Raw genomic sequence first — 25,354 nt, forward strand, 5'->3', positions numbered from 1 at the left:
CAGATCTATGCAGGACTAACTGTTTCTTGCGATGGTCACAGAAAAAAACATGGGAATGCGTGAGGAGAGGAAATGGGCGAGAGAAGGCGCTGGATGTCTCCATTGGGTCCTGCCGGCCCCGATCCGATAAGGCTGGATGGAAGCTCCAGAAAAATCGCCCGCCGTCGGCAAATGTCGCGACAGGGGGAACCTCTGCTGTTCCTGATTTTCCCGGTGTCGTTCTGTCGGGGCGGATCATGTACTCAACGCGGTACTGTGAGCAACAAATATTGCGACAGGCTCCGGAATGCCGTGGCGTTTGGACCGATTATAAACTGCTTCTATGAAAATATCAATGCTAAGTTCTCCCTGCAGAATTGCCTCTCTGCACCCGCGCACAAGACTGGGTATCTCTATACAAAATCAAAGCCAAATTTCGCCGACAGACCACACTGGTGATAGAGCTCAGGCAGTGCCGTCAAGCGTCTGAACAGCCCTGCCAATCATGTAATCCTTCGCTTTGGCCATCTTCACCAAGAAGCTGGGCGCTTTGTAGCCGAAGAGAACGCCAACACCGCCTTGGGAGCCAATGGGCACGATCTGCATGTCACTTGTCATCTTCTTGTAGATCTTCTTGGTGCGAGGGCCGGGAGCTGGGAAGACGGATTAGCGAATACTCGCACGTGGGATAGATGGGACTTACTGGCTCCTGACAGGTCCGATCTGAGGGTTTCCAAGAAAGCGCCCTTTGCGAAGCTAATGTCAATGGCAGCACCATCTGAGTAGCTAGCGACGGGGCCAAAACCGTAGACACCAGTGACGCCAGGAACGTCCAGACGAAGCGTGTGAGGGTCAACCTTGACTTGATTGCGATCGTTGAGCCACTCCTGAGGCACAAACTTGCTGTTAGGCTTGTCACCTGTGGCATCGATGTAGATGTCGACCGTCTTGGTCTCGCCGTTGCTTAGCTTCAAGACATCCTTGCCGTCTTCCTTGGTGTGCTCGACGACCTTGACATTGTCGTTGACGACTTTGACCCCAAATTTCTCAAGTCGGCTTTGAGCATCAGCCCCGATCTTCTTGTTCTGAAGTCTCGGCAACAAGCCGGTGGTGCCGGAAAGAATGGTGATCTCCTTCGTCTTTCCGTATGTCTCACCGAACTCGCCTGCCGTCTCAACGCCAGCAGCGCCGCCACCAGCAATCAGAATGGTCTTGGCTTCAGGGATCTTCCTGTGGACTTCATCTAGGGCGGCCTTGAGGGCCTCGGGGCCGTCTGTGACTGTCCAGAGGGGGGTGTTGAAGTTGGTGCCAGAGGCGATGATGAGAGAGTCGTAGTGGATGGCAGCAGACGTGCTCGTGTGGACGGTCTTGGTCGCAGTGTCAATCGAGGTGACATAGGCCTTGACAAACTCGTACTGTTCAGGGCCGTAGCTGTTGAAGTAGGGGGCGATTGGGAGAAGGGCCTTCTCGAGAGGGAGAGACTTGGGGTTCGCGATGACTCGGGGGGCACCAATCTTCCAGTAGAAGTCCTCACTGGGGGCGATCTGGACAACCTTGTACTTGTCCTTCCCACCCAGAGATGGGATAACGGTCTTCAACAGACCCTGAGCCGCAGTGAGGCCGGCGAAGGAGGCGCCAATGATGACAATCTGGTGCGTAGACATGGTGTCGATGGGGATGCGAGGGACGAAAGAAGGGAGGGCCTAAGGAGTTGACTCTTGAATACAGACAACGTGTAAGTACGGAGGAGAGACCAAGGGAATGAAAACCGTGGCTGGGAAAGCGCAGGCGGACTTTTTTGAGGCTTACAGGACTGGAGGTTCAGGTGGAGTCTGGCCTTTTACTCCCGTTAACTTTTAGAGGCGGTGGATTGTCGTCTGTCGTCCTGGTTTCGGGCACCGGGAAGCTTTTCGTCTACCTACGGGAGACCTCCGTATTATGCATACAGTATGTTGTAAGACGCTGCCGCCGGGGGAACCTTGATATTTTTATATATCCCTGGCGGGCAGACTCCGTATTATTATCTATGGGACCCAGGACAAGATCTTCTCGTCTTCTGCTGCCCGCCCAGGTCGAGCCCTCCTTCACCTCTGCCGTTCTCTGCTTACCGAAGCATTGCGCTGATGATCGAGGATTGTCGCAATTTCGCTGACAAGCCAATATTTCACGCGCCGCCGCGGACGCGATTGCGGCCGGCGTGTGATTGGCGGGGAGGGTCCGCAGCCTCGACATCGAGGTGCCAGATCACGTGCGGTGGCTGGAAATAGCGCCCATCACCCATTTCTCGGGCGAGAGGTGACTAAGCGGCGCCTTTGCTTACACCGGCCAGCCCGTGACTCTTTTCTCTCGGTCGAGAAAAACATGTACACATAATACTGATCATTCTCGACCGACCCTTAGAAGGAGAAACAAAGTACCATTAAGCTCAATACTTTCTTTGATGGGCGACCTTCTTTCGCCAAGGTGAATCGTACAGTCTCATTCCATTATGCTATATGCACCGTCAATGAAAAACAACGAGGGTATCTCAACAGGATCTAAATACATGTCATGCTCCTATCCTCCTCCTCGTTCCGTCGCTAACTCATGGTATTACAATGTTATACACCGTCCAGCCTCAGTGAGTCCCCTATGGGTGAGGGAACCAGCCAACACTCCTGCGCAATCCATTGAAAGGCCTGTGCTTCTTGGACGACTTCGCGGACTCTGGTGACTCGCTCTCGACACTGTGTCGTGGCTCTTCAACAGGAGCTGGAGCGGCATCGGTTGCTTCATTGCCACTCTCAGGCACGACAACGGAGTGCTTCCTTGACTCTGACTCGAGTTCTTCGGCGACGATGCTGTGACGGCGGGTCGACTTGCTTTCGTGGCGACCGTCTCGGGTCAGGTGTTTGCGGTAGAACTCAGAATGCTTGAGGAGCCATGGTTCGAGCCATGATTCCGCAGCATACGGATTTGTGATGCCAGCACCGGCGGGCTGATCCATCGCGAGGCCATTGAATGCCTGGGCCATTTTTTGAGCAGTTGATATTGATATGTGTTGTTTGCTTGGTGTGAGCGTTGTTTTCAAGGTTGTCTCGTCTTGGTCGAGTGCTGTTGGGTTTTGGTTGCTTGTGATGTACACTGATGGACTTTGAGGATGATCTGGTCAGAGGTGGAAGAGGCGGACGTGTCTGGCATATTTATGCTGTCCAGCTGACGACAACAAGACACATGTCGTCGTGAGATAAAGGCCTCAGTGACGTCGATTTCGATACTGTGTTTCGTAGACTCGAATTCCATTCGCGTACTCAGATTGTCCCGAATTCCGGTCAGTCCGGGGTATGGTAAGCGTGATCTGCATGTAGCGCCAGTAAGAGAACCGTAAACAGGCATGGGAAAGGCTGAAATGCCGAGGCTGCGGCCGTAGGGGGTTCGTGATGGCGCAATGCTGTGCATAAGTGCATGGAATAAGCTGTTTCAACCCCCTGCGGATGTGCTCGGATGCCAGCCCAGTACCCTTTAAGGCTTGCTCGGCTTCAGGAAGATTCCAAGCCTCCTCACCATAAGCTGCGATGCAGAGCAAAAAATGCCGCAACGTGGTGTGACAGACCTTCGTGGCGCTCACGCAGGATGACCCTGTCCTATCTCACTCATCGACAGACATCTTTGTGAGACTTACCTGTCAAGAACAGCGTTGCTGATCAGGTGGCAGTGTCACTACGCCGCAAGAGTGATTGCGCGTTGAGAAGCTAAATCTCACCTCTGTCCTCTTTCCTCGCTATCAGGCCTGCCCTGGCCGAGATCGAACCTGCAGCCTCTCGATGAGGTGTGTCTGCTCTCCTGATGGGATGAGATGCAGGGAGGAGTGTGCATTAAGGTGCATTAAGCGCGTAGAAGCCGAAAATGTCGCAAGGCTGACCATGACATCATCTCACTAAGGTTTGTCGGACTTCACGCTAGTCTCTTTTCGGTCATTGTCACAAATTCGAAAGAAGCAAACGCCTTTTTTCTTGCTGATACTGGCTCAAGATATCCTTGATGTTCCGGGTTTGTCTGCTTATGATCCCTTATTTCTTTTTCGACGTGTCAACCCCATCTTCTCACTCCGAGAACACCTCATGTCAGCTAACGATGCTGCTGCTAACGATGAACCGCGTCAACCTCTCTCAAGAGCGAATGGCCTCGTCCTTGTCATGAACACTCCAAAAGGTAGGTACCTATTACCCACGACGAGTTCGAGTTGCGCGCATGGATTGGAGATCCATCGCTCGCCGTACCTAACAAGAGGCCAATTGCCATCTTGCAGTTGAGCTGTATTTATCCTTGGCAATCATTTTTTTTGGGAAGCTCGTTGGCCACATTATCATCTTTGGTGTCCATCATTTGGATGATGATGGCTGCGGCCCGTGTTGTTACTGTCTGGTTAGAAAAGGAATGGCCTAACAACCGTCTCTCCGGTCAATCTAGGTCGAGGAGTTTTCGCAACCGACGACATACCCAGTGGTACCGTCATCGAGGTGTCTCCGGTCCTTGTATTCAGCGAAGAGGAAGTCGAAAAGCATACTCGACACACATGTCTACAGCACTACACCTAGTAAGTCCACTGTTCTACAGTACTGTTGTTCTATTCGTCCGCATTTGGACGACGGCCGAGGACCATCCCGCCTCTTCCCGTGCCGCCTCAGACCTCAGACCTCAGACCTCGGATTGCTCATCATTTTCCTTCTTTTCAACCCGTTAGCTACTGGCCTTCCAAATATACCACTGGCAAGACGACCATGACCCAGGCCCTGGCTCTCGGACTCGGCTCGATGTTCAACCATTCCACCCGAGCTCAGAACGTCGGGTGGAAGCGCGACCCCGGGGTCGAGGTGATTGTCTACACGGCTCTTCGAGACATCAAGGCCGGAGAAGAGCTATGCATCTCCTACGGCCACGCGAGGTTATGGTTTGAGGACGCCGACGCCAAGGACGATCCCGATTCGGACGACGACGGGAACGGCACCGGCGACAAATCTCTGGCAGAGTTGAGTGGTCTCGGAAAGATGGAGTTGTAGTTATCGCAATTCGAACAATACAGTGTTGTCGAAGTTCCTTACGCATCGGACTGTTGGAGAGGTTGTATTGCTTCTATGCGGACACTGTCACCGGAGGAAGTGTTCGTCCAAGGTCCACGAGCGCCCGAGATGCAAGCGATCAGAGAGCCTCTCCAATTTCCCGGGGTCTCACCCCGTGGAGCAAACTTGCTCACTCCATGCGGACGGAGTGCTGCAGACTATCTGTCGAATAGTCACGACCCACGAGCGCCTCGTCGGCACAGGCTAGCAGAAAACCCATTCTAAAGGGGTCATCAGCCCGACGGCTCAACATTTCCTCCGACCGCGCTACCTTGACGCCCCCAAAAATGGAGATACTTCCGGCCACCGAGGTTCCAGGGACGTGAGATGCCTCGGATACGCCCATCTCGTTGCTACTGTACGACATTATGCCCCCGGGGAAGGGGGGGAGGGGGGGGGGTCTACGGCAAGGAGATGAGAGAGAACCGAATCGGGACACGACTTTCTACTGTGTGGTCCTCGACACTCTGAGTATTCGGCGGCGGAGTATGGGATGGGCCGCCAGGAGTATTGTAAAGTATGCCAGTTCCCCGCCTCCGTCCTCGAGGCTTGCTTGGTGGTGGATTTAGGGTATTTATGTTCTGGGCCATCGGTGGGTGATGAGTAAACGTACTGCCTTGTACTTTGAAGATGCCGAGGATGGAGGGCTTTGTGTGGGATTGGATGTCCCGGTCGTCCTGTACAGTCTAAACGACCTACATATGCCCACAAGCATCGCCAACGCCGTCTCTTCGTGTTTACGGGTTTTCTGGCCTTGTTTTTTTTTCTTTAACCCTTTTGTCTTTTTATACCAAAAAAAAAACAACCCTCCGGCCTGGTGTGCCATTTGCGTTCGCGAGAACGGGACGAATGAACAAAACAATCGAGGTGACCCCCGATTCCCGAGGACTTCGGTTCGCCGGAGACCGCACACAGTCCTCACGTACTCGTATTATACTACCTAGGCGATCAGCCTTGTCACACGAGGTTGCCTGTCGGCTGCTTCGGCGCCGACAGCACCGATAACGAGTGGAGGGGAAGGGGGGAGGGGGTGAAGGCGCCTTGAAATGTTTCTTTCGACTACACGCATCATGATGAGATGAACATCGACATTTTCTACATACGAAGACACAAACACACTCACTCACTCACTCACTCACCCAGAGAGAGAAGACACACACACACACACACACACACACACACACACACACACACACACACACACCTAGGTAAATATACGTATGTACATACTTCATTCAGTATATACGGCTTACATTTTTCATATACATCCCTGTATATCTACACGAATACCCACCCCACGGCTCGATAGCCAACGTTGTTAGTTTCCATTCCAAGGGGCTGGGAATCAACAAGATCCCTTGCTTCGTTTCCTTTCCTCACCCCAATACTTTCCGACTCGGTTGTCAAAAAAACTTAATAAAGAGGGAAAAAGAAAGGAGGCAACAAGTACCAAGAGCCTGCCACTCGAAACTGGCCTGGCCTGAACCAATTCCCAGGCTCAAAACAATCAGTGCATGACGACGGCAACATGGTCGTCCATGTACTTGTTGATGTTGCCCAAAAAGATACTCGACAGTATGGCGATGCCACCGAAAGCGATACTGGTCAGGTAAACGTACCTGTAACTCTCGGCGTAGGCAATCTGGCCGGCCAGGACGACCATTTCATACGCGGTCTCGTTGCCCGCAATACCGGGAATCTCCTTGATCCCCTCGAGCAGGCTGGCGCCGGTGAGCACGATAGCCTCGGTGATGTAGGTGGTGTTGGTGATGCCCAGCTCCAGGGCCATGGTGCCGCCAATGTACTTGGTCGCGTTGGGGACAAACTTGTTGATAAAGACGTTGTAGTAGACAGTGTACCCGATGCACCCGCCGATGACGCGGATCGAGAGCGTCAGCGCCGCGACAGTGGCGATGATGTCGTCCGGGCAGATGATGGTCGTCATGATACTGGCGGGTACGACGATGCCGCCGATGCCCAGCCCGCCCAGGACTAGTAGGCCCCAGAGTGTGTGCAGGTTGAAGCGGGTGCCGCAGGCCAGCGCGCCACAGCCCGCCGTCATGAGCACGGACGAAAGGATCATGAGCTCGCGGTTGTGACCCCGGAACACCGACAGCAGCCACAGGACAAGACACGCGCCCGTGAGGATGCTGAAACCGATTGGAATGCCGCGCACGCCGACACCGACCGGGTCGTGGCCGTATACGTTGAACGCCTGCGTTGGCCAAAACATGATGACACTGAAGAAGTTGGCTCCCGAGATGGCCGTGATGATCAGCGTGAGGGTCAGGATCCGCGCCTCCTGCTTCATACGCGACGGGAACATAGGGAACTTGGCGAACTTGATCTCCCAGATCGGGAAGAGGATGAAGAGAAACACGGCGCCGATGATCAGAGGCGCCAGGACGTGCGCCGACCCCCATTTGTACTGGTACCCGCCCCATTGGAGGCCTGCGAGGAAGAGGATCATGCCGACAATGGAAAGCCCACCGCCGACAAAGTCGATTTCGCCAATGATTTCCCTCCTGGTCAGCCCGCGGCTGTTCGGACGCGGAGGCGGGAAGTAAAAGAAGAGGGTTCCGCAAAAGCCGACGCATGCCCAGAGGCCGCAGAGCAGCGTGCAATACCGCCAGCCGGCGTGTGAGGCGATGAGTTGGGCCCAGAGCACAGACGGGCAGAATGGGATGATGGTAAACACCAGGATGGAAACATATTTGCCTCTCTTACGGGTCGGGGCCAGTTCCGACGTGACGGCCAGAGAAGTGAGTTCACAGATGCCAGCGCCGACGCCGGAGAAAGCCATGCCCACTGTGCGTACGTTTCACCGGTCAGAAATGTGAACAGAGAATTCGACAGAGTCAAAGCGGCCCAAGACGACTCGAAAGGAAGAAAGGGAAAAGCGCCGGGTGAAGGGGTCAAGATGAGCTCTTACTGATAAAGACGTTCATGGTTTGCGCCCTTCCGCAGATGATCATGGCGATAATGAGCAGGGTCGAACCACCAAGAGCGACATAGCGTCTGCCGATGAGATCTGAGATTGACCCGACGAAAGGACAAACGGCGGCCAGAGCGAGGAGGTAAGCCAGCACGAACCAAATCCATCGATCGACGCCACCGATGTCAGCGTAGATATAGGGTGGAATGCCACCGAGAATATACACAGGGATCTGGGAGCCGGTCCAGAGGAAAGCCATGGCGACGAGACTCAAGGCCCTCTTGAACGTCATCTGTACAAGGCAGGGGGTTTTTGTTTAGCAAATCGGTGACCCAAGAACTACTCGGAAGTGGTGGGAACATGACAGGCACACTTACAGGAGGTTCATGATCGTGGTCTTCATCGTCGCCATACGTGCGCAGGCCACCCTTTTCATAATATCCTGGATGTCCCGGCACTCTTTCATTGGTATGGATCTGTTCGATATGCGACGCTGGGTCTTTGTCCACAACGGGAGGCGTAGCACTGTCGCTGGAGCTATCGTCGTGTGCTGCCATGTTGGGCAAACGAGGACAACAGTGTACCACGGGTGGTTCACAAAGTCTTTTCTGGCCACGATCCTCTGCTGGCCGGAGCGACAACCGATGCTTTCTGTTTGAGGAAGAGAAGGGGCAGCAGCAGCAACAGCAACAGTGTTTAGATGGTGAAGAGAGGCAAGGAAGAGAACCGGGGATGGGAGATGGGAGATGGGTATGTATAGATCTGGGGCAGTCGGGTTGATTCATGTACTTACCGAAGAGACAGAATGGTCAGGACGATCGACTCAGGATGGACTCATGCTTTGCGCGTTAGTTTGTCCTACGAGGGAGGTAAGTTGCGAAGCCACTGGTACGATGCGGCGTTGCCCCGTGAGGAGTCAAGAACCACTTCGGCGTGCATGTGTTGAGGAAGTGGATTAGCGAGTGTATCGAGCCACCACAGGATGTGGCGATCAGACCAAGGAGAGAACCAGGTTCAGCATCTCGGTGCGGGACAGTCTAATAGATTCACCAGGAAGTTTGGAGCCATGGCCCATTGATTGATTGTCTCCGTCCGACTAACTAGTTAGTCTCTATTCGAGGGAGGCTTCGCTGAGGTGATGGCCTCCTCGTAGCGCCACCCTTCCTGTGCCTCCCCCGCATCAGTGGAGGCGGAGGAGGGAGGCAGGGAGAAGCTTCCTTTTCAAACCACGGCTCTCAGACCTAGAATGGTCATGGCTGCTCAGGGTGGGTGATTCTGAAGGGCGCGAAACGTGGTTCTTGTGCCACACTACTGTAACTAAAATGTCTACCGCATGCACCGCGAGGTCGCCACGTCCTTTGCGAGGCTAGCAACGTCAACCACTTTTAGGAGACTGGATCGATGCTCCAGGGCGAAGCGCGATAAGAAGCACACAAAATTCATGAATAATCATTCCGCCGCTAATGCGCAAGTCCTCAGCACAATCACCTTGACCGGTACACATGCTCGCGCAGATTCATGAGGCACTCGCTCGCCTTGTTCCCCGACAGCACAACGCAGGAGATAAGCAATAGCTTGGAGAGGTCAAGCCTAGTGAGCCCACACCCTGGCGGGAAGCTGACCTGTAGCCTATGGGCTTCACCGGGTTCCCAATGCAGGTTCCCTTGATTCACTTCGGTCCCTGAAAGCCTAACGGACAGGAGCACAGGACGAACACTCGCTCTGAAGGCTGCGGGGGATCAACAACACCTGACCACGTCTGAAACTATAAAAGTGCACGGGTCATTCATATCGGAACTGGATTGGACTGTAAGCCGAGCCTCAACGCTCTTGAATGTACTCCGTAACTAACTAGTACCCGGTCTCGATATTTGATTCTGCGAGATGGTGGCGGCCTCCCCGGAATCTAAAATGACCAAACACCAAGTCCCAGACGCTAGGCGCAAGGTCAGAAGTGATGAATTGTACAGTTTGCACCCGGCCTCTGTACTCTCCCCACGATATCTCGGGTATTGGCATCTCCGCATAACCCCAGACAGTTGCATTAGCCGGCAAGCTGCCGAGGCATTTCAAATACAGCCATGACAGGTGGAACGTTGCAGGGATCAGGAGTAGAGCGTAGACAATGATGGCGGTTTCCAATTTTAAGCTCATGGTACCCAGGACCGGGAGTTGGGTAGTCGTGGTTCACCAGCAGAGCTCCGGATCCCTCGAATGTAACAGGAGAGAGCTGCTGAGTTCAGTCAATCGTGAAGATGCTTGCAGTCGACATGCTTGATCAGGACTGACTCGATCGAGGCCGTCAGATGGCTCCAAGACCTGTTCGGCGGACAAATATACTTTTGACCATCCAGCCATACCGCGAGGCCACACGCCACTTTCGGTTAACAGCACGGTGTCGTTTTCCACATAGGGGCAATCTTCCGTGGTGTACTCGATTTGCCTCATAAGCATCTAAAGACAACGTGGAGGATGGCACGTTCCTCGGCTGTTTTCATGCACGTCGGGTAAAACTTTGTCTATCATGCCATGCCATAAACCGCAATCTCTCCAAGACTGTGCACCATACCGCCTGAAGCATTTCGTTGTAATCCCGTCCTGCTCACCAAATCTGAATGAGGTCCCGCGCAACTCGGCACTCGGTCAATGCTCAGATCCGACGATCCCTCCCGCCTCAGTGTTGAATGCGACACCCCCCTAGAGTGCGAGTGGACCTGGGCCAAATGTTCTGGACAAGTCCGAGACGGATTCGAGGGGTTCAGATCCTGCTAAGCAAACACGGTGCTCTAGTCATGAGGCATGCGTTGCGGGCGCATGTCTGTCCCAAGAGCTGAGAGCCACTCTCATCTGGCGTGCTGTGTGGGATCTGTGAGTACGAGCCAAACTTGCACTCGTCTGCACGGGGTCTAGAGCCTAGAACAGCGGGGGATTGTGCGTGTTGTCATCTGCTGCACCTGCCTCCGGGACCGCGACGTCCATTTCACCAAACGCATGTACATTCGGTATGGCTTTCAGACTCTGTCTGTCAATCGTGGAAGCGCCAGCTATCGTTTGAGTGCTTGCTGGTTGCTCGCCAGGTCCAAAATTCCCCTGCCAATTGCTTTCTATTTCGACGCTTATCGGCCCGTCCAAATACATCAGTATCGGAGTGACATGCACCGATTTGTGTTGCGCTTTGACACTTGGCTGAACAATTGTTGGAGGAATGAAAATGCTATATACATCACCCGGCCGCATTGGTCTGAAAAACGAAACGTTGCTGAACTGGGCCGTCGCCGGTCCGAGTTCCGGGTGGTGCATCTGAAGATGTTGATGGACGCTTTCGTGCAGGAGAGACACCGTCATGCCGCCGTGGATCTGTAGTAGGACAATCAGCAAGTCGTGTAACCACGCGACGCGGCCAAAGATGTTCCTACCGTGTCAGGCCAACCTTCGACGCCGAACCCCAGAAAGAACACCATCATCGTTATAGGCTGGGAAGGATGTTTGAACACTTTCATCGTTACGCCGCGGGTGCCTGTAAGCTTCTCTCCAACCAGGTGTTCACCCCTAACCGCGCCATTCGAACGGCTTGCATAGAAATTCTCTTCAGTCCAGTTCTGCTCACGCAGACCCTCGACAAGAGGATGGGCCTCGAGTGTCTCCTGTATCTCCTCGCGTAATTCTTCATCCTCTTCCGAGCCAGCCTCAAAGGGTGGTTGGAGGTACTCCCAGCTGATCAGAGCCGTGCCCGCAATCGCGCCGATGGTGAAAAAGAGATCCGCCCAGAAGACTGATCTGGCAAAGCGCCAGAAGCGTGATGGGCGGGTGGGAGTGTTGACAAGGTGTGGAGTGTATGCTCCTGTGTATGGTGTCGTGTCGGGGGCAGGCATTTGTCCAGGTGTCTGGAAGTATTCTTTATGGGGACCATGTTGGTCGTGCTGTGCTCGACTCAGCAAGGGCGAACATCTCGATGCGCGGTAGGCCCGACGCCAGAGCGCCGGCCGTAGCGCCTGCATTAAGCTGTGATCAACAAAGTTGACAAGGACGTGAAGTGCAATCCTATGTGGCTGTGTGACAGAAGTGTGTAAATCACCTTTTGCACGAGGCTTAGATCTGTATATAGGTATCTACATACATATTACTCCATATGCGCAGGAGCCAAACACCGCAGTCGCCTTGGCGGCTCAAGCAATAGTCAAACTGCCCACGGGGGCGGCGCCGCTTTAAGACAACCTACTTGCGACTTTCTTCTTACGCTCCTCCTCACGCTCTTCTGCACCCTCACAGCAACAGTCTGATTTCTACTGCAAGCCCCCTGGTACGCACCGTCTCAAGATGAGTTCCATAATTCTTGGAATTCCTATCAAGGCGTCTTGGATTTTGGACCTGAAATCTGGCGCTTTGATCCTCTCTCATCACCTCACTGACCCGGGATACCAAAGGGTGTTTCTCTCGGCTCTGAGCGTTCAGACTACAATCTTCCATCCAAAAGCCTGTAGTGTACAGCGGTCATGCATTCTTTCTCACCCCGTTACGATTTCTTCACAGCCAGTGAGGGTTAAACCTCCTGAGCTTTCTCGGCTAATCACTATGAGTACATAGAATGCCACAACAAATCAGCTATAAGCTCATACTAAAGCTAATAGCTACAAGAGAGAAGCACACAACAAGATAGACAAGGTCCGTGTCACAGAGGAATACATCTCTAAGGTGAAGAAAAATCATGACTAAACATTACATCAATATCTTCTGCAAGAAGTCCCCAATGAGTTTACGTTCTCCGTTTTGTCTCTCCTTTTCTCTCAGACACCATGCCGAGATTCGAGGGGCGGGTTACACTCGTTCTCACGATATAAATTTATGGAGAACGCCCTCCCAGTGGCCGAGGTTCAGACAGGTCAATTCATCATGTTGAACTCCGACTAGTGCCTCTTCCAGCACCCTATCTAACACAACCGCAGACCAAACGTTTGGTAACTGTGCCGTGCAGATCCTGTCCCTCCTCGATTTACCAAGGCATAAAGAATTTCCTCTGAAGCCACCTTCCAAACAAGACAACTTGTCTGTCTGCCCGCTCAAAGTAGTCTGCGACCCAGAAAACCACCAGACTGACGATGATGATAATGGGAATATACGCCCATGCATCGTTATTGAGATCGGTTTCCACAAATGGCACCAAGACCCGACGGTAGAGACTAGGGATGATGACCATGTGCATCACATAGATCCCGAACGAGAGGTCTCCTAGATACTAGGAGATACGCCACAAGAAGGGCGTCTGGAGAAGAGGCCACGAATCCAGGATGAAGATGAATAAAGGGGCTCCCACCACACTCCAGATATGCTGCTTTACCCGAGAGCTCCAGGAAGAAGGCGTCAGCCTAAGAAGATCTGGCCAAGGCCAAAGGCCGTGTTCCTGATCCTCGGGCCATGCCATCAGGAAAACCGAGACGGGTAACAAGAAGCTAAACATGACGCGTGTTGCTCGAGACAGCCGCTCTGACGATGCATTTTTCTCCCAGATCTCCTCTCGAGGCAGGCTCAGGCTAGTCTCGTAGCGCTCCGGAAACCTTGTCAACGAGAGTTCGGCAAGAAACATGCCACTCAAAAATAGAGCCACATAGGAAGCCTGCCACAGCACCGAGATGATGATTGCGAAGCCGCATACCGCCAACCTGTGCCCATAACGCAGTTTGCACAGTCCCGCACAGAACAGGTAAATTATCATCGAGCCTCGGAACTCCACCGGGATAGTCCATAGAGGAAGGATGTATTCGTTTCTTAACACATGTCGAGAATCCCACTCACCACTCACGGAGGCGAACGGATTGCTATAATGGACAAAGTCGAGGGCCCAGTGCCACATCTGCGCAAAGAAATTTCTTTGTACGGGTGCGTGCTGCTTTGCCCATCCCAGACTGACGAAGCACATGGCCACAAAACTCGCCAGGGCGCATGGGACATAGAGACGAATGTATCTTCGAAATATGGATGCCGCTAGAGTTTCCATCAAGGCAGCCTTCTGTTGGCTCCGAATTTGCTGAAGCATGCGCAAGGTGAGTACAAAGCCCGATATGACGAAGAACAGGTCCACCATGGCCTTTCAGCTGCGGAAAATGGAAATGAAGGGGAGCTTGAAAACCCACAAGTCTCGCCCGTCGTCTAGTTCTCGGTGGAAGTTGAACACGATCCAGGCTGCATAGCCACGTACTGCGTCCAGGTACGCCGTCGAATCGAGCCCTCGACTCCGCGTCAGTCCTCCGGGTTGAAGGAAGCGAGGGAGTAGTTGCACTGCATAATGAGGGAGCATAGCATAGGGTTGATCGGGTAGATGGAAGCACCCCGTCGATATCGGCGATGGCCGTCGTCCTTTACTGTGTCTATTTGGGAAGTGTAAGTCGTCGCAATCAGTGCCAGACTTGACAACCAAGAGTTCGTATTGCTGTTACAGCCGGGCAGGGGAACTGAGGTCTAGAAATGGTGAGGGAGGTGCGAAGTATGGTGTATAGATGAAGGCTCACTTGATTGTTTAGATCTTATCAGCACAGTGCTTGTCTATGACCTTGGTCGTAGGGTTGACTTGGATTGAGAAGGGACGAAGAAACCAAGTCCAATTTAATGAAGGAACAAGGACAGATTGATGCCTTGATGTCCCTCTGGTGGGTAAAGTAGCCCGCGTGTGGCCTGACGTGAGAAGGGTATGCTGGAGTGGGCAGGGGGAGAGATGAGATGAGGTAAGAAGCTGGAGGCCCTGCAGTACAACTTTCCTGAAAGATGCCCAGATATAGATACGGCTGTGTTTGGGTAAGAGCTGGAACGGAGGGAGAGAGAAGATTGCAACCGGGGATACGAGTATCTCAACTTGCTGAAGCGATGGCTCTTCTACAACTCCGGATGTAATGGGAGGCCTTCGCAACAGCGAATCGGAAAGAAGGGTTCAACGAATGCGAGACAATCACTCTCTGTGTATCAACCGTGCATCCAGTTTTGCACTTGGCTGCACTAGATTTTCGGTACGGGTGTTTGATGTCGCCAAATTCAGGAGACACTTCTTTGTCAGTCCAGATTCGTAGAGCAAGGTTGTTGAGTCGTTGAAATTCACAAGCCTAGCAAAAGGTTGGCAGATGTTCCGCTTCACGATCAGGTAAGTATCGAATCTCTCCATCATTTCTTGTCATTTCCTTTATTCATTGGCTTTTCCCGAAGCGTCGTCGTAGACCTCCGTCACCCAGTCTTTCCGTCCCAGTCAGGCGATGAAAAGAGGCAGAGTTATGTTCCAGCAAATATCGATCGTCAGCAACAATCGTCCTGCATCAACCTCGAAGCCAGCAAACCCCTACTGGTGAAGATTGATCTCCACTCCTTCCCCTTGAAACGAGGTCTACATTCGTTGGGAGATAGTATCTTTAGGCCAGTTGGCATGGTGCTAGCTGGGAACATAATATCAACGGCTCTCTCTTGCCTATCGAGACAGTGAAGCATTCCTCAGCGTGCTTTGGCCAACAAGTGTCGCTTAACGGGAATGAAAATGTGACTATTGAATGTTAGAGCGAACCCATGAGAACTTTTTAAACCTCTACTCCAGCAGTTTGCGACAAGTAAGCCCTGACCTCCGATAGGTGCGGCCACGTTCATTTTGCGTCTTGTGGAGACTTCATAAATTGCCGAAGGTCGGGTGGCGCCACCGGAAGGGTTCACGCATTGTTTGCCATTGGCCACTCTTTCAAGCCTGTCACGCCAGTGGTGCAGCTCGACGCCTTCACCATGCGACAAGTGTGGCTCAAGCGAGCTGAAACTACGTTTGTACTCGGGAGGCAGCGAGATGATTAATGCCCTGGAGTGGATCCACTGAACAACGTCTGAACCTTCCGTCAAGGTTGAGGATCCGCTTTTGGAGCCATACACGACGCCATACACGACAACATCCTCCGATACGTCGTGCCTGGCAGATGTTTTAATCCTTCCGTGCACGGATCCATGCGCCGATCCTCATGAAGGGTCCTATGCGAGGCCGTTTCACAAATGCTGCATCCGGTAAGCGTCGAACTTGAGGAATATTTCACCGCGTTCTGAGTCGCAGTCGGGATTGATTACATCTTAGGCAAAAAGAACGTTGGTTGCCGACGAAGTTCAAACAAAAGACCGTAGGAAGTCCTTCAAGGGGGTCTGTCCTCAGTGAGAATTTTGATGGCAAGAAGGAATTCAGCCCTCTACTAGGCTTCGAAGATCCTGTACCCATTAACACTGTCATCAATATTTCACAAGACGGGCTCGTGAGTGACTTTCCTTTCAACGAGTTGTTCATGACTGACGCGCAACTGAGACTTGTCTAGCAATAGGAAATGAGGGCTCCTCCTTCTATCATGTATTGGGGGACCGAGGATACCTTGAAAAAAAGAGTCCTCGCCCTAACCATTGGAACACCAAAAGATCAAGACGGCGAATATGGAGTCTGCGACGAATCAAAATTCTGTTTGTCGCCCTCTTTGCTGTTACTGCTGGGATGACCATCCTCCTGGCTCTTCACTCTGATGCCGGTCATCATCGTCGATACAAACCAAGTCACTGATGTCATACGGTACAATAAGGCAACCAGTAAGGGTACAACAGAACAAACCAGATCCAATGAGGAGCTTTTCGCCCGCGAAGCTCTCGACACGGCCGCAGAACCAGGTTTGAATAGGATCGGTCATACCTATGGAAATCAAGCTTCACAACAGGACAGGGTTATGGAGAAAGACAACATCGATATTCATCGTCATTCAAAAGGTCGTCTCAATTCGGAAGAGGTCCGTCCGCCAGCCAATGACATTGAACGTACTAAAGTCACAGAAATGGTATATACTGATGGGGAGGAGAAAAAACCACCGTTAAAGCAACAAAACTTCCAAGTCGGAGACGCTGATGCTACTGAAAACGAGCTTTCGCCAGTGAGAATACGCCACAAGAGACGCACATCCTCTCAAAAGCTGGCAGCTCTCTGGCCCCAGATACAGGATCCGTGGCAGCGAAACCTGTAGTAGTTGAAGACAATTCGAATGAATCTGAACAGCACTTGTTGTGGGAGAAGGATGCCAAACATCTTCCCGATTTTGTATGGATTCCCTTCGAGAAGGCAGTGGAAGGTGAAACGCTTCGAGGCTGGGAGGACGACTGGGTGGCGTCGGCTAAATTTGACCGAGACAAGCGGGGAATTCAGCAGGAGCCGAAAATCGATTTTGTCTATCTCTGTAAGTTGCCCTTCTCTCATCGTCCTCTCTGAAGAACACAGATCTAATAGACCTGTGCAACAGGGGTTAATGGATCTGAAGCTGACTTCCAGACGACCATTCGACCCTGGGAAGAACGGTCTATTTTAAATGATCCCGAGGTAAAGTGGGTTCGTTCACACGGTACCAACCGGTATCGTGACTGGGATGAACTGCGCTATTCTTTCCGAAGCAATGAGAAGAACGCAGGCCATTTCATAAACACTGTGAAGATCCTTGTCAACTCGATATATGAGAATGGGAGAGCTGTACGCAAACAGACTCCTGAATGGCTGGCAACCGAGCAACAGCAGACAAAACGGCCCGTTCAGGTTGTTGCTCAAAAAGAACTATTCGAGCGGGCAACAGTAGCGCGTTTACCAACATTCAACTCACTGACCATCGAGAACCAAATTTTTAATACTGCGTCTGACCTCGATCAGGTTAGTTCGTCATTATTAGGATTGAAGATGAATACTAACAATTTGTTATACCTCAGTTCTTTACTCTGTCCGACGATATGTTGTTAACAAGAAATCACTCTGCAGCAGATATATATTCTCCTTTATTCGGAGCCTCCCTTAGTTTTAAGACAAACGGGTACAGCAAAACGACGCCTCCTACGGATATAGACAGTCAGCGATTTGGTGAAAAGGTAAGTTCTTCTACATGATGGCAAATATACGAATAACTCACCTCAGACTGGATAGCCATACTTAATATATACTTCCTGGCTCTTAAACCGACGTTTTGGGGTTAGAAAGCGTAAAGGTCAGAGTCATTTTGGTCATTCATTATCTCGAAGTATAATGCGCCAAGCTGTCGAAGGGTTTCCTCGTCCGGAAAGGCAGAGTGTATGCAAGCGATTCCGGGGTGAACTTGGTTTTCAGTTATATTCCTGGTACGCCACGTACCACTGTCTCATCGAGAGGCACCGAGAAGCACTCATTTGGAACTATGTCATGCTTCGAAGTGATGTTGATCGGGACGGGGTTCTATCCTGGGAAGAAAGGCAGACCGTTATTGCAGAATTGGCCGCTGGAGCCGAGAATTCCGAACGGTCCACGTTTCGTCAGAAGCTTTTCTACCGTGTGCCCTCGAAGCTTGCACGAGCGGGACTGAGACCGCCGCAGGTCAATCCAAATATACTCTGGACGTCACTTGATGGTCCTTGGGCCATTAAAGACGCAGAGTGTACAAGTTTCAGTCTCGATGAGTGCCTCGCGCCAGGTTTCGACTCGATCACTGGTCAGCCATCTACGCTCACTCCTACCTTTAGTTCGGCCCTCATCTTCGACCGCTTGGCGCGTCAAAATTCTAACTGTGGCGACTGTCTACTGAAAAGGATTCTACATCAGACGCCGTCGGGGCTCGGACCGCTTCTCCCACGCGCAGAGACACAACAGTCTGACCGTGAGCTTGTGCTCAAGGTTTTGATGCGGTATAAATACGTCATTGTCGACCCTTCTGATGCATTGTTCGTGATGGTGACAGATGCAGACCAGATCGACAGCACGCTATCTCGCAATTACCTACGCGAGAGTAAGCAATTGTCAGGTCAGATGCGTCTGAACGATGACGTGGAAACCACCGATGAGCAGGAGTTGAAAGATGTCCAAAACGCCATGAGAGAGTTGCTTCATGGCTTATTTCCTGATCCTAGCGGAGCCGAAACGACACTGTGACTGTGTTACCGTGCCCTCCTGTTCTTTACGGTATGGTTGTGTTCTGGTTGTATTCTGGTGCACCAATGCTTCTGATTGGGTTGGGTAAAACGTTCTTGTTCGGGATAGCATGCATATGGGAGTCTTGAAACCGTTAGAAATAGCTGCATGTTACACATTTCTGCTGTGCCTATTCAATCAAGACAGCCTCCAGACCCGAGAATCGAGATGTCTGTGAGCGCTTCCAGACTTAGGTTTGAAAATATAGTATGTCAGAATATCTTTTCGACCTTCACTTAATTGTAATCAAGCTCGTCTTTCTCTGCCCTCGACAACCTCTCAGCTGCTCTTAAGCTCCGCTTGGACGTCTCAATGAATCATCCAAGTCACTTCTCAGTACCAATGGGAGCTCAAATACGTGAAGACGTCAAACAATCATTACTGATGGTGGCTGTAAGAATAATGATGCCGAACATTTTGAGAAAGCCACCGACGATGGAAAGAGTCGCTGTACCCGTGTACACGTTACACTAGAGACGTACCCGCCTCCCCGGTATATTTTATTGTTTGACCCAGCAGCCACCACGCTCACTAGAAGCTTGTTGTGCTGAGCGTCTGATTCGGTCAGTCCTCCTGGTGTTCCGATCAAAGAAGCTAGGACGTTAACGAACATTTACGACATCAAGGCGTGCGTGACTACAGTACCTTAGTTAGATGATTGTCGCAAGGAGAAACGAGTCATGGTGCAGAAAACCATGGTCACTTGAGGCCGTAAGAATGGATGACCATACATGGGAAGCAGGTAGGCTAATGGAATGTAAGGCTACTTCACGTAACCGGAAAACGGAGCACTAAGCAAGATCGTCGTTTGACATTGTTAGTTTGTTTAAGCATACTCTTTCCCCTTACTAGACGAGACATTGGTAGCTGACTTAAGTCTATTGTTGAACTATAATTCTCAATGGGACGAGTGCTGAAAGCGCCCCCATACCCCGGCAACGGAGCCTACGTGAAGCACGCTTCGACCCGGGACTCCGGTTGATAACAAACAAGGGAGAGAGGACCGTGAAAGTACAGACACCCTTGCATGGGCACTGGAAATACTAAGAATAATCGCTACATAATACTAAGAACAATTGGCCTACGATTTGAATATACTCATTCTCTTATTGACACTGGCTTCAGAAGCGTGGCTTTAAGCATGCGCTTTCAGGTATCATGTACCAAGACGAAGCCGTCCGCTCACTTTGACCAGTAGTCTCTGGACAAAGATCATTCAAATATGGTTGACTATTACAGGGATTGCGAGGGCTGTCTCGTTCGTCTAAAAAATTTGAGCTGTACGCGATAGACAAGCTGAGTTTTCCATTTGTAAGTCGTATTCTTGAGACTACATACCCGAGAGATCATCAGGTTGATACGTGTCGTATATAGTTGTCAAGTTCACCCCACGAGGCAGTGAACGAATGATAGAGTCATATACTTCTTCGTCCAATATTCGGCCAGTAGATCGAAAATCCACTGGATATATAGATGGTATACAGTGATAGTCTTGAGAATCGGCTGCTCGAGGGTTTTGATCCCCATGGCCACAGTAATGGAAGACCAGCGAGTCGGGAGGTCGCGCATCCATCACTAGCCAATTCATCGCTCGAAGAATATTTGCCCTCGTAGGCTGTGAAAAGGGTCGGAGTTGGTCATCTGTCAGTATCACTGTGTCTTCTCTTGAATGGCCAAAACACTGTTGTAAATACGCAGCCATGTTTTTGACGTCTCTGATGCTGTTGTTCAACTGACCCCTCTGGCCAAAGTAATTGATCCCTACCGCCAACAACTTTCGCCTGGCGGGATGATATGAAGGGGTTCGGTTGATATAAGATAGGTTATATTGAATAGGATTAGAAGAATTACGCGGCTGAGAGCGTGATTGAAAAACTGCCGAGGGATAAAGTGGCCTGTTAGCTTGTGGATATAGTCAGTATTTCTGGCTCAGGTGAGCGACAGGAGAGAATAAGGCACATACTAGTCTCGTTCACATTGGACATCAAGGTATAAAAAGCGCGATTAGTCTGATCTGTTCTGAGGTCATATTCTGAGAAAGGGTATAAATGGTTTTGTGCTTGAAAAGATGGACCATCGCTTCCAAGCATAGAAGCTTGTTGAACGGGATAAGGAGAAAGTGTCTCTAGCTGTAAAACGGTATCGCTGTTCTGCTCTGCTGCGGAATTTGAGTAGCGAGGTAGATGATGCATTTTTCGAGACGGTATTGGTACTGACTGGCAGCTGAGATCTTCGGGTTGTCTGCTTTTGACCCTGTGGCAGCTTCATGATGATAGAGAAAGTCGTTTTAAGAGATCAAAAGGTTTTCTGCTCATTGAGTATCTAGAGACCAGAGCCACTATAGTGTCAATCGGCTAAAATGGCCTATAAACCCTCAAAGCGTATGGTGTGACCACGCACGGATCTCAGTTCAAATCTGGAAGTGACGTGCGTGAAAATTCGCGTCTGTGGAATTGGTATGTGCAAATTCTATGGCGTTGGTTGTCCATGTTCACTTGGGAAAGGAGAAGTGCTTATGAAAAGCCAACTTGTCGTGATGATAATCGCGTCTAGATCTTGAGCCGCAAACAGTGTCAAGGCAGTATGGTAAGTGAAAATTTGTCTTGCCTCGATACAAAAGAACTGAAAACAGAGAAACAATTACCGTTAGTGAATATACGCCACACTCGGTAAGTTTTCAGCTGAACAGGGATGATGTCTTTTCACGCATGAAGAAAAGACATGGGTGGGCCAAGGGGCTACGAGGCAATTAAGCGCACCACATTTCGGAATAAAAAATTGAGCATTCCCTCGTAATGGTCAAACGCTAATGCGAACTCGCGAAAACACTCCGACAACGTCGGTAAACGGCACATACAACTCGGCAAACACGACTCGCCACCGACGCCTCGGCAAGCGAACACAACACTATACTCAGAATGGCAACATCAAGAGTGAGCTTCCTGGTAGGCTACCACAGAATAGAGGGGTCAGGCGAGGTCTGGGACCTGCGGACTGAAGATTCGCGACTTGCGACCTAGATTGTGGCTAGATAAATCCTATGGGGCGCGACGACGGGTGAACAGGAATGGATTGTATTGACGTTACAAACTCAGTATCTAGTAGGGTGCCGATACGTTGGTAGAGCCTCCCTTGTCTCCTCCAGTCACGTCTCCTGTGAATAGCACATTCAGTATATAGATATAATACAATCCTTGAGATCTGAGCAAGTTCTCGACTTCATAGACCGTCTAGATCCTCAAGATATCTCTAGTATTTGTCCTAAACAAGCTAGAGACTTAGTCTATACGGAGTACCATCGCCCCCAATCCCAACTGCGCAGGTTGAAATTAGGGCGCAATCGATTCCAAGTCCATTGAGAGGTCTGCGAGTCCAGAGACTTAGAGACTCTGGAGGCCTACTTATGGAGGCCGCGTTCAGAACGACTTCGATGGATGTATCAATATATAGCATTATCATACAACTTCCGTGGGGGAATGATGCAGAGTGGCATACCGAGGCATGTAAGCGAGATTACGACGCATCATTGTGACAGGTCGAAAGGTTTCAGTTCGCAGACCGCGAAAGTTACTCAATCCCTCTAATCCGACTCTCCACAAAAGACATCCCTCTTACCGGGCAAGAATATCGGCTGGCACGCGGAAACAGGATGGTTGATAATAATGTACTTTCGTTCGAACAGTCTAATAAAGGTCAGGACTAAGTTGGCACACTTAGGGTGCTGAAACCTAGGTACTGCTGATCTTGACGCGGTGAGGCCATGCTCAACGCTCCAACGCAGCTGTTTGCGCGGATGTACGGAGACAGTATCCGTACATTAACCTAGTTTCCAGGGTCTCCATACTTGACATACTATTTGCGCCACTTTAACCCAGCTCTTCGCCTCGGATTCGTCTACCATCAAGCGCCCATGGGGCGTGCATCATAGAGAATATAGGAAGCAGCTGCTGAACGAACAAAGAGGAGGTGCCCACCCCTAGGCTAGGGACAAGTTCGAGGACTACCACAGACTAGTTGCTTTGCCACCCTCCGGAAGCAGGAGTGAATCCGACGCCACACCACCTAGCAAGCAATCCAACGTCTTCATTCCCTTTTTGCTGGACTATCTTTCAGCTCCCACGCCCCTTGTTGCGAAGGCTCTTGATGACAATGGCGGCCCTCTTCCGAACAACTTCCCATGTGCCCAAGGGCACCTGCTTCTTGAGCGTCCTGCCCTGTCAGTCAAAACAGTACTAAAGATTAAATGAATCTAGTTTAATGGTCGCTGCAGCTTCTCACTATTTCACCAACGATATGTGATATATAGCCTTGATTTCTCTTACCGAGTTATTATTCGAGTTAAATTTTATGTGGCCGTCTCCCCACTTCAATCGCCTTTGCTCACAGCGCCATGGAAGAAGCGAGGAAAGACGGCCCAGTCCTCCCTTCCATCGCCAATCTAATCGAGGGTCCATCAGTGGGGATTGAGAAGAGTGAGTAGATCAGAGAGTGCAGGAGTAACATGAAGCTAATGAACCTAGCCACCGAAACAATCTCTATCCTCCCTCGAAGGACCTCTAGCAACTCTCAAGGACATAACCCAGGCCCAGAGAGACAAGATACTTCTAATAGACCTCGCTATCCTCCTCTCAATACTTCGGAGGTGTTTCACGCATCCAGCTTTGGTCTTGCCGGACCATTAGTCACGAGTTACTCACCAAAGGATGCTCCTGCGCGGGAATATCACGGTCCGCCGAAACCCGCAAGTACAAACCGTGAGCTTTACGCTCAAGGACTATCCCGTCATCCTGATATAAAGGTCTATCCATATTCATCAGTATACCCTAGTGTTGCTGATGGAAGTCAACCGTCTTTTTCTACAAGGCCGCCACACGATTCGGTACACCCAGTTGACCTGGATCTAGCCTATGCACCGACAACAATACGCGATGCCTCGTCTGAGGCAGCTCTATACGGTAGTCGCCAGGCGCAAGAGCCTCTAAACACACACATTCCACCATCTATTCTCGGCCCGAGCCTCCGTCTTCTCGACCACCCTAGCGTTCTTCTACTCAACCACCAAATGACAAACCCGCGGCAGTATATTCACTCTTATCCATTTGCATCTCCTCAGCCACAAAATATGTACCCTTGTCCTACATGCAGCAAATAATTCTCGAAACCGAGCTCATTAAACACCCATACACTTTCGCACACCGGACAGAAACCATACAGATGTACCTATCCCAACTGCGGGAAACGCTTTAGCGTCCGGAGTAACCTGAGGCGGCACGAAAGAGGCCATGTAAAAAAATGTACAGACAAACAGGATGGCGGGCTAAAATGAATAATCTATGCTGTTCAAATTCAGGCGAGGCTAGAGTTACGGAGACTGACACCATTTGACAGGATCATCCAATGTATCGGGTTGAGATTTGACTTTCGCTTCACGATCAACTTTTGCTCTTAGAGCCTGCCTCTGGAAATGAGATCTAACAAGATGGCAATCCTTCAATTCTGCGCGCTGTGACTGTGACTAGTTGTCGTTTGCGACCAATTTGAGCGACCAAGGCCCTCTACGTGATACAAGAATGGGCAATTGCATGATCATGGACGTCGCTTCTCCTGGCTGTTGGTAAGAGAGAAAACAACTTCGCTACCCGCATCCTCTAGATGACCGCCCAAGTCCAGGCCCGACAGACTTGCCAGAACTACCAAGGCTTCATGCGGTGAAGACCCAAAAAGGCCTCAGTGTCTTCATCCCGATGAAAGGAGGTCTTCTTGGACGAGAATTCGCGACTTCTTGCACGCCACGCCGCTTGACTGCATAGCACGCAGATCTCGACCACTCCGTTCAAATAAAACAAATTCAATCAAAGGTCTGGTCAGGCTCGCCATGCCTTACACCAATATAATCGAGCGTCTGTTTGAAGAGTTTGTCAGGGTTCCCCAAAGTCAATTTCGCCCTGCCTGACGCATTTCGAGCGACTCTTTACTGAACGATAGCCTCATATTTTGACTGCCATCGTTATCTATCGAAAAGTCTGCAAGCGGCGTTTCTTGTTGGCAACGTCATTGGTAGGTCGGACATCCAATTTCCTGAGCGCTTCGACTGCGGTTGCATGGGAAAGCAAGCCGAACCAGTTTCGGACGTCCAAAGTCGCTCTGCATCCACATTCAATCCAGTATTTTGTAGCGAGGCGAAATGCTGCTTTGCGCATTCGTCCGGCGCTTTGCGTGCATTCCCAGGGGTGCCACGACTATGGGTCCCGCAAGCCCAGGCCCCTGGTGTGGGTGTCCGCCCAAGAGATGCCGCAAGTATATCTAAAGGTACGACGGGATGCGGGTAACCGAGTCCGTAGGAACAATCGGACAGGATCTCTCCGAAGTGGAGCCTCTGTGGAAATC

At 51.1% G+C, this 25,354-nt stretch overlaps 6 protein-coding genes across 6 annotated transcripts; 2 read left to right on the forward strand and 4 right to left on the reverse strand.

The window, feature by feature from the left end:
• Positions 1–444: 444 nt before the first annotated feature.
• On the reverse strand, positions 445–1,643 carry PV08_09732 (uncharacterized protein; the record flags this gene model as incomplete). Its single annotated transcript, XM_016384048.1, has 2 exons — positions 445–632; positions 683–1,643. The coding sequence occupies 2 exons, from the start codon at positions 1,641–1,643 to the stop codon at positions 445–447; spliced, it is 1,149 nt and encodes a 382-aa protein (XP_016232671.1).
• A 965-nt stretch (positions 1,644–2,608) lies between these two features.
• Positions 2,609–2,992, reverse strand: PV08_09733 (uncharacterized protein; the record flags this gene model as incomplete). The annotated part of the gene is made up of 1 exon (XM_016384049.1): positions 2,609–2,992. The coding sequence occupies one exon, from the start codon at positions 2,990–2,992 to the stop codon at positions 2,609–2,611; it is 384 nt and encodes a 127-aa protein (XP_016232672.1).
• Positions 2,993–4,079: 1,087 nt separating this feature from the next.
• PV08_09734 (uncharacterized protein) lies at positions 4,080–5,018 on the forward strand (the record flags this gene model as incomplete). The annotated part of the gene is made up of 3 exons (XM_016384050.1): positions 4,080–4,170; positions 4,429–4,555; positions 4,703–5,018. The coding sequence occupies 3 exons, from the start codon at positions 4,080–4,082 to the stop codon at positions 5,016–5,018; spliced, it is 534 nt and encodes a 177-aa protein (XP_016232673.1).
• A 1,567-nt stretch (positions 5,019–6,585) lies between these two features.
• On the reverse strand, positions 6,586–8,570 carry PV08_09735 (uncharacterized protein; the record flags this gene model as incomplete). Its single annotated transcript, XM_016384051.1, has 3 exons — positions 6,586–7,886; positions 8,011–8,305; positions 8,391–8,570. The coding sequence occupies 3 exons, from the start codon at positions 8,568–8,570 to the stop codon at positions 6,586–6,588; spliced, it is 1,776 nt and encodes a 591-aa protein (XP_016232674.1).
• A 2,356-nt stretch (positions 8,571–10,926) lies between these two features.
• Positions 10,927–11,885, reverse strand: PV08_09736 (uncharacterized protein; the record flags this gene model as incomplete). The annotated part of the gene is made up of 2 exons (XM_016384052.1): positions 10,927–11,370; positions 11,430–11,885. The coding sequence occupies 2 exons, from the start codon at positions 11,883–11,885 to the stop codon at positions 10,927–10,929; spliced, it is 900 nt and encodes a 299-aa protein (XP_016232675.1).
• Positions 11,886–16,526: 4,641 nt separating this feature from the next.
• On the forward strand, positions 16,527–18,928 carry PV08_09737 (uncharacterized protein; the record flags this gene model as incomplete). Its single annotated transcript, XM_016384053.1, has 5 exons — positions 16,527–16,864; positions 16,927–17,225; positions 17,289–17,686; positions 17,743–17,898; positions 17,954–18,928. 5 exons carry the CDS (start codon positions 16,527–16,529, stop codon positions 18,926–18,928), a joined length of 2,166 nt encoding a protein of 721 aa, XP_016232676.1.
• Between the last annotated feature and the right edge of the window lie 6,426 nt (positions 18,929–25,354).

Source organism: Exophiala spinifera (genome assembly GCF_000836115.1).
Source record: "Exophiala spinifera strain CBS 89968 unplaced genomic scaffold supercont1.7, whole genome shotgun sequence".
Lineage (NCBI taxonomy): Eukaryota > Fungi > Ascomycota > Eurotiomycetes > Chaetothyriales > Herpotrichiellaceae > Exophiala > Exophiala spinifera.